The 8725-nt window shown below is 45.8% G+C and overlaps 1 protein-coding gene across 1 annotated transcript; it reads right to left on the bottom strand.

The window, feature by feature from the left end:
- Positions 1 to 5200: 5200 nt before the first annotated feature.
- Positions 5201 to 8111, bottom strand: GPRASP2 (G protein-coupled receptor associated sorting protein 2). Its single transcript, XM_065900784.1, has one exon. The coding sequence runs from the start codon at positions 8109 to 8111 to the stop codon at positions 5541 to 5543; it is 2571 nt and encodes an 856-aa protein (XP_065756856.1). The 3' UTR covers positions 5201 to 5540.
- Between the last annotated feature and the right edge of the window lie 614 nt (positions 8112 to 8725).

The raw sequence follows: 8725 nt of genomic DNA, 5'->3' as shown, positions 1-8725 counted from the left end.
TGTGAAGTTCCCCAAATATAAATGCAGTACCCCCAACAGGAAATACAGGCTGAGGGAACTCTGATAAGGAAAAAATATAGAGAGAACTTTAAAAATCATCTAAATTGTAGACGCATGCCACAAAAACATATGCTGCGTTTTTCACCCATAATACACTGGTAGGCTCTGCCTCCTTTATTTTAACTTGCTTATGCATGATGCATAGGATCAAAGGTCAGTTTACAGATATTAATCTAGGGGTGGCTGCTAAAAATAAGGATGTGTGACACTATTATTCTGACATCAGTTCTTTGACACCAACTACCTGGAGTTAGCATCAGACTCCACAGGTTTAAGGGTGCAGTCCCCAATAATACTGCCCCCACTTGAGATCAGGTGTCAGTTGCAAGACTTGGGGGACCACCCATACTTCTGACTGACCAGTTATAAATTCAGGGGTTCCCACGACCCCCTCAAGTTTGATAAAAGTGCTATAAGTTTGATAAAAGCAAGTTTGCTATAAGTTTGATAAAAGCACTAAAAGTGCTATATGTAGAATTATAGTTTTATTAGAAAGGATACGGCTTCCCTGGTGGTGCAGTGGTTGAGAGTCCACCTGCCGATGCAGGGGATACGGGTTCGTGCCCCGGTCCGGGAAGATCCCACATGCCACGGAGTGGCTGGGCCCGTGAGCCATGGCCGCTGAGCCTGCGCATCCGGAGCCTGTGCTCCGCAACGGGAGAGGCCGCAACAGTGAGAGGCCCGTGTATGGCAAAAAAAAAAAAAAGAAAGGATATACATAGGACAAGGTCTTGAAGGGTCTGAGATATACAGATTCCATGTCCTCTTCACATGGATTCAGGGCAACATCACCCTCCCTGGATATCAGTGTGCTCACCAACCAGGAAGTTTTCACTGGGGTTTCATTACACAGGCAGGACTGTTCATGTGATCGAACCCCAAATCCAGCTCTCCTTCCTTCTCTGGAGTTCCTGCTGGCCTAAAGCTCCAACTCTAATCACATGGTTGGTCCTTCTAGTGACCAGACCACATCCTCACAACCAGAAGCTAACTAGGGACCCACCACAGTCCGTTCATTAGCATAACAAAGATACTCCCAGGGCTCAAGAAATTCCAAGGTTTTTTCAGGCCCTGTGCCAGGAACCAAGGACAAAGGTTAGATATATTTTTTCTTATACCACATGATGTTTGAGGTGTTTGTCAAACTCTAAAACGGCACAGACAAGACAACAAAGCTTGAGGGGAAAGGCCACAACCTAAACATTGGTCCTGATACTTGGAGGCAGGGGGTAAGAGAGGAGGAGGTAGTCCTAAGGCCTCAATCTCTAATTTTACCCACATGCCCACAGGAAGGGGCTTTCCTGATGGCGCAGTGGTTGAGAGTCCGCCTGCCGATGCAGGGGACACAGGTTTGTGCCCTGGTCCAGGAAGATCCCACATGCCTTGGAGCGGCTAGGCCCGTGAGCCATGGCCGCTGAGCCTGCGCGTCCAGAGCCTGTGCTCCACAACGGGAGAGGCCACAACAGTGAGAGGCCCGCGTACTGCAAAAAAAAAAAAAAAAAAAAAAAAAAATATATATATATATATAAACAGGAGGGCCTGAAGTAGTATTACTGCATAGTTGCAACTCTATAGTGAGTATAAAAATAAGGATATGAGTGGGCTTAGGAAAATTCATTACTTCCTAGTGGCACTTTCTTAAACTGCCTTGGTATCCAGTGGATGCCAGGGTAGGGGGAGAGAGGTGGGTAGGGAGAGTGGGGATAATTCAGTTAGAGAGAGGACAAGGACTTACCAAAGGCTGCTACCTAGGATAAGACCAAAGGAACAAGCCCTAAGAAGTGGACAGAGAGGAAAACACAAGGAAGAGAGCGAAGTGTCTGCAGAGCGGACACATGAGACCATCCATAAAACAGTTTCCATAGGTGGTTCCCAGAAAAACCCTATTCTGAGGCCCAGCACAGTAGCAGGAGGGAGCCTAGATGGAGTATCAGCTTTTGAGTTCCTAGATGGGAGGGAGCTGCTGCCTGGAGCTCAGGTCCAGGTATCATCTTGGGAGTTGAGAAGCTTGGCAGTATCCCAAAGAGAAATCTATGTGAAGGGCCCAAAGCATCCAGATTCCCTCCTCCTGAGTCTGTTAGCTCCCATTCCCCAGAGCTGCCCAGATTGGGGTTCATTCCTCTCTTGCATCTCCAGTTGGAGCCTTGGATCTCCCCCCTCCCCCAATTATGAGCTGGTCTCACAGTCTGGAAAAGACAAACAGTAGAGAGTGAGTGCCAACTAGGTGGGAGGAAGGGAGTGTAGCTCACAGTTCCTACCCTCACACCTGAGTTTCCTGATCCAGGGCCACCGGTGTTCACAAATTGTCACTTCACTGTTTCCTCTCTCTGGGCTCCCCTGAAGCCAACTGCTTCCACGTGTCCACCTCTCCCACCCACACAGAGAAACAGAGTCACGCAGCGCTGGGCGGGGAGACGAGGGTGGGGTAAGGGCTTGCAGAAGGTAGGAGGGAGCGCGAGGCTCCGAGACACTTCCTCTACCCGGACCTAGTCTCCACCACCACCTCCCACGGATGCCAATATCCGGCCTCGAGCCCACCTCCTCTAGCAGCGGCCGATGCTTCCCTCCACGTATGCCTCCCGCAGGATGACTTCCTGCCTCTTGAGCTCCAGGACAAAAACAGACCCTGGCTAAGACGCTCGTGATTGGCTGAGGGATTGTGTCCTCAGCCAACAAAGGCCATAATTCTGGGCGCCTGAGGGATTAGCTTTCAGGCTAATGCAGCATGGAGAGACACCCACCCACGCATCCATCATCACGTCTGACCACTCCTCTCACGGCCGTCTGTCAAGCGTCAGGTGCAAGTCTTTCCCATCCCTTTTCAGTGCGACACACCTCCACGTCGGTCTAAGTGAGAGTGCGGTCACGTGACCCACAGTTAGCCCCACGTGACCGCGCACTTGGCAAGTCCGCCGCAGCCCCACAGCACGCAGGGCACAGTCTTGTGCCTCTGGGGTTGAGCTGCTTGCTGGAACAATCTGAAGCTCCTGATGGGGTGAAGATAGCTGAAAGGAAGGCTGGATTCGGAGCCAAAGCTTCCAGCCCTAAGCCTGGGCCTTGCTCTGTAGGAGCACAGGGCTGGCGAGGAACACCCCATGAGGAGTTTGGAGACCCACTGACTTTCAGTATTCTGTGCAAAACTCGGGTGACGTATTAAAACACACACAGGATCTGTCTTGAAAAATACTGATAGCCAAAACAAACATTCAATCTCCAATTTCCACCACCAGGACGATCTCTGTTAGCACTTGTGGTTTGTGAATGGAGGCAAAACTGCCACTTTGCCCTACTTCCATAAACCTTGCAGCCTAGAATCGGGTGGTGGGGGGGAAAGCAGGTTGCACTGTCAGAAAAATTATACAAAAATTGGGTAAAGACAACATAGGTTACTGGATACTTGTTCAGTGCAGTGCTGGGCTTCACTTTCTGTTGATAGAGCAAGTTTTCAACCCTAAGAGACTTATGTTAACTTGTAGGTATTTTGTCCAATAGCTATGGAAATGATTTATGTCCAGTGGAACAGATAACATAAATGGTTTCAATTTATCGCCCTTAAGATATCAATCAGTTTTGTACTTGATCCAGCAATGTTATACTAACATTTATTAATTTTCTATGTGTGTATGAAATTTAATATACATGTTTTGTTTATATTATTATATTGTATATATTGTATATACACATCTCCTTCAACCATTCTCATAATCTTAGCAGTTGCTGTGTTGAAAAAAAACTTTCATGTGTTCATTTCTAATTTACAAATCATAATTTTACCTTTTCAAAAATTAACATCCTCAGACAAAACAGAAATAACATTTCACCATGTCTAAAAATAATAAAACATATGATATTTCCCATAAGCCTGTATTCCCTCTCCAAACCAACTCTATCCCTGACTTCCGCAATTCTGGTCTTAAGGTATGGTATGATGTTTTTACTTATTACTGTGGAAAACACACATAACACAAAGCTTACCATTTTAACCATTTTAAAGTGTACAATTCAGTGGCATTAAGTACATGCACAATGCTGTGCAATCATTACCACTATCTACTTCTGGAACTTTGTTGTCACTCCAAAAGGAAACGTGATGATCTTTCAAATGCAACAGTCATGTAAAAAGGTTGCCATCTTTGTACAAGAGACTAGTATAAATTTAGCAACCTTGGTAATTTTACTTTTCTTTAAAACATTTCATAAGCTAATCTTTCTGAAGTCTCATTCCTTTTCAACTTTTCTAAATGAGTTTATCTCTAAAAAATTCTTTTTAACATATATTCATTTACATAACTGTATCCTTTCCAACATGTCCACCTACAACTTGCACTAGATGTAAGCATATTAAAAGAAAAAATCCTTGTCTAATTAATTTTTGTATCTCCCCAATGTCTGTCACTAAAAACTTATTTAGCATAGTGTATTTTCTTCCAGATTATGGAATATATGAAGTTTCTTAGAAAGTCATATTGGAATTGCACAGAAATTGTGTCTATTTACAGTTTTTAAAATGGGATCTAATTTTCCACAGATGATGTCAGTCTTCTCTATTACACCAGATATAAAAGCATGTGTCATTTCATGCCAATAAATAGAACATTTTTAATAGCTGCGTGGTATTTCCTTAATACTTTCCTTGGATTAGGATCACAAAGGAAAGCTTATTCCTGACTCCATTTAATTGGTGTGCTGTTCTACTCTTTCACTCTTCAGGTGGCACTGAGCAACACCTGTACTTTGTGTTGCAAAATGTGCAGATCTGGCTCAACTTAGTTCTCCAAAGTGGCCTCATTCCAACTGCATCCCTCATTAAACTTGTCTCACCTATTCCAGGCAGACAGGTTATATCCATACTACTGGAACAGATTTTCCAATTACACACTTTTCTTTACACCACCACTGTTCACTTCCAAGAATGACCTAATGGGTTGTCTTATCCTACTTTTCAGTGACCAAATTTAAGTGCGTGCCTCTTCTCTGAAGCATTCCTCAAGTACCACAGCCCACTGTAATCTCTTCCTTCTTAAGATCCAGGAATGGGATTTTCCAATGAGGGTATGTATGTCATACTACTCATTGTCTATGTTTGTAACTGTGCACATTGTATCTACACCTCGATTTTGAACTGAAGAAGGGTCACTTCTGCCACTTTTCACACAGAACTTTATTGAAAACACAGACTTGAATAGAGAACCATATGTTTAAACAATGAATAGCAGGGTAGGTTACACAGGCGGCTCAGTTCATTGGAAGCTCAATACTGAAAAATACAGCAATGGACAGCAAGACAAATATCAACAAATTTTTTTCAGCACTAATAGTCATTTGGCATCCACAAAATGATCCAGCTCAAACCAAGAATTGGACAAAGTTAACATCAGCATTAAAATATAAGTTACAAAATAAAACCAGACTGAAAACCAAAGCACTACTCAGGGTTCTTTGGGAACATAAGGCTGATCAGAGGCAGGTGGTTAATCATATTAGCTTTGCTGTCCCACCTCAGGATCATTCTGATTGTCTATTTGGACTTGCAGTTCCTCAGCTAACTTCTCAAATTCATGGAATGCAGAAATAAGCGGCTCAAGACTGAAATCATCATCAATTAAGGACATTGTTCCATTTTTTATAATACTACTGATATTCTGAAACATTTTAATAACAATTTGAATGTTATCATTTGTCTCTTCTATGTTAAAGAGACCCACAAATATCGATAGAGCCTTGGCACTGAATAGTTTTTTTGCCACCATAGGATTTTCAGACAAATTCAATAACATTTTCAGAACGTGAAATTTTGTTCTTGCATTGCCTGTGGTTAATAAGGAGAGAAACCCAGACATATAATTGGCAACGAGTGTGTGATAGTCTGTAGTTGTAGTGAGGTGTCTAAGCATCCTTAATCCAAGCAGCTGCTCAGGGGAACCCACGCTATGAGCAAGGGTTTCCTCACACACTTGACATATGAATGTCTCAATCATGTTTAGATTTGGGTAAGGTGGAGCCATATGAATCATATTTTCCAAAAAACTTGTCCTAACTCGGGAGGAGGGATAATTGAGCAAAGTTTCAATAAGTGAGACAACTCCTGAATCGCGAATGAAATCACGGGTAAACTGAGAAGCAGTCCTCATACCCATGGCAATCTTAGATATTTCATGAATGAAAGGATCTCGAATTTTGTCCATTAATAGAAGGAGTTCTTCAAACTCTTCAGGACCAATTTTAAGCTCACACTGTATGCAGCTGCAGGACCAACTCTCTGGCTCTGCACTCTCCCTCGTCCTAAGATGTTCTCGAATTTCTCTGACTGACCGGTAGGACGGATCATACTGAAATGGGAACTCAGGGTCAGGCTGATCAGGCTGAAGCAAAGATTCCTGCTCTTCCCCTTCTGGGGTAACTTCCACATTCTTGGGCTTTCCCTCAAACATTTCAGAGTATATGGATGCTGCTTCCTCAGGAATTCTAAAGGGGCTTGGGGATGGGAAGCCAATCCCATGACAAGGACCAGGTTTGAATTCAACAGTGACCTCTTCCCAGGTTTGGGGCCTGGATGATACATTAACTCCCTCCTCAGCTGTATCTCTGAACCTGGGGCTAGCCTTGTACACAGGATGGGGATTTAAGTCAAAGCAGGCCTCATCCCTGTCCCAGAACCAGGACCCAAATATGGCCTCTTCTTCAGACTCTGGCCTGGTCTCTTCTCTGGCCATAGCACCCAAACTGGACTTTTCCTCCGCCCAGAATAAGGATCCACCAATGGCCCCCTCCTCAGCCCCTGGCTCAGATTCACAAATGGCTGAAGCCCCAGCCTCCATACTGACCTCTTTCTCTGCCCAGAACCAGGACCCAATAATGACTTCCTCCTCAAACCTGGGCTCTTGTTTGACCCTGTCACTGTTATTAACATCTTTCTGGGCCTTGGGCTTCAAGACAGTGTTAGACTCTTCCTTGTCTCTGGGTCTGAATCTACTATTGGCTTCTTCTCCAGGTAAAAACCAAGACTCTTTATAGTACTCGTCTTCAGACTCAGATTCAAAAAAGTCCTCTCTCTTTGTCCTGAGCTTGGACCTCATATTTGCCTCATCCCTGACTCTGGGCCTGAACAAATTATTGGTATTTTCTCCAGCCCACAAGCAGAATGGGTTGCCAGACTCTTCCTCAGACCCAGACCAGGAATCAATATAGGGTTCTTGCTTGGATCTGGGCCTGGATCTGGGATTAGGCTGATGTTTGGCCCTGTGCCTGGACCTGGTATTGGCCTCTTCCCTAGGCCATGATCTGATACTGGCCTCTTCTTCAGCCCAGAAAGAGGACATTGTAGAGGTCTCATCTGCTGACCAGAATCCAGACTCATTAGAGGCCTCCTCTCTGGCCCTGGACCTGGGATAGCACCAAGACCCCATATTAGTTTCCTCCCCTGATCCAAACCAGGGTTGGATTCCTGTCTGAACCTGGGAGCCAGGAAAGGTCTCAGTGTCTACACTGACCAGTTCCCTATCCACAGATAGGGCCATAGGTTTAGCAGCTGACCCAGACTCAGTATTGACCAGTGGCCAGGTTACTGCATTGGTCTGAGACACGCCCTCTGCTTGCGACATTGCCTCAGCCCCAAACTCAGTCTGGGCCCAAGCCTGGGCTTCATCCTTGGGCCTTGCCCCAGGGATTGCCTTGGCTTCAGTCTTAGGACGTGCCCCACCTACTGCCCTGGCTTCAGTTTTGAGTCTTGCCCCTGCCATTGCCTGGGATTCAGTTTTGGGCCTTGCCCCGGCCATTGTCTGGGACTCAGCTTTGGGTCTTGCCCCAGCCATTGCCTGGGACTCTGTTTTAGGCCTTGCCCCAGCCATTGCCTTGGACTCGGTTTTGGGCCTTGCCCCAGCCATAGCCTTGGACTCAGTTTTGGGCCTTGCCCCAGGTGTGGCCTGGGTCCTAACCTTCGGTCTGACCACCATTGGGACTTCATTCTCTCTCTCAGCCCCACCTCCAACCTCTTCTCCAGGCTTCTTTTCAGGCTTGGCCTGGACACCAGGCTCAATCTCAGCCCCAGTCATAGTACAAGTTACAGAGGAGTCCTGATTAAATACCACTAGCCCAGTCTCAGCCTCTACCACAGACCTGTCACAGTTTTCTATCTTCACACTCTAATCTTTCGATGATTCAGGTGATACAGTTGGAAACAAAAGTTAGAGTCAATCACCAGTCCAGCAGTCAATCAGCCTCCTTCCCAATCCCAGTCTCAGCCAATAATACAGACAGAGTGCAGAAGAAGCACAACCAATCTGGGAGAGGATGGATGGTTCCCGGGTGGGTGCACACCTGTTGAGGGTGGTGGTCAGCAGCAATTCCACCACCACCAGAGATGCCACTGGAGATCAATCTAGGAATCGAGAACGACGTGCGGCTTTGAGTCTCTTCCAACTGTGTCACTCCATGCAAAGACCCACACACAGAGACTGGACCTTGAATGCTTCGTGGGAGAGTTAGGCTATCAGAAAGTCTCTCTGTTATCCTCATTTCACCCCACACCCTTTACCCCCAGAGCTGTCACACTGCTTTGCTTGCTACAACACAGGTGAGAAAATGGTGGGAAAGTATCTTGGCAATGGGAGAGGCTGAGGAGCCCTCAGACCAGACCCTAATCACCCTTGGACCTGTGCTGGTCTCC

This window comes from Phocoena phocoena, chromosome X (genome assembly GCF_963924675.1).
Source record: "Phocoena phocoena chromosome X, mPhoPho1.1, whole genome shotgun sequence".
Lineage (NCBI taxonomy): Eukaryota > Metazoa > Chordata > Mammalia > Artiodactyla > Phocoenidae > Phocoena > Phocoena phocoena.
The sequence above is the reverse complement of the archived record's forward strand: the minus strand, read 5'-3'. Positions and strand labels throughout refer to the sequence as shown.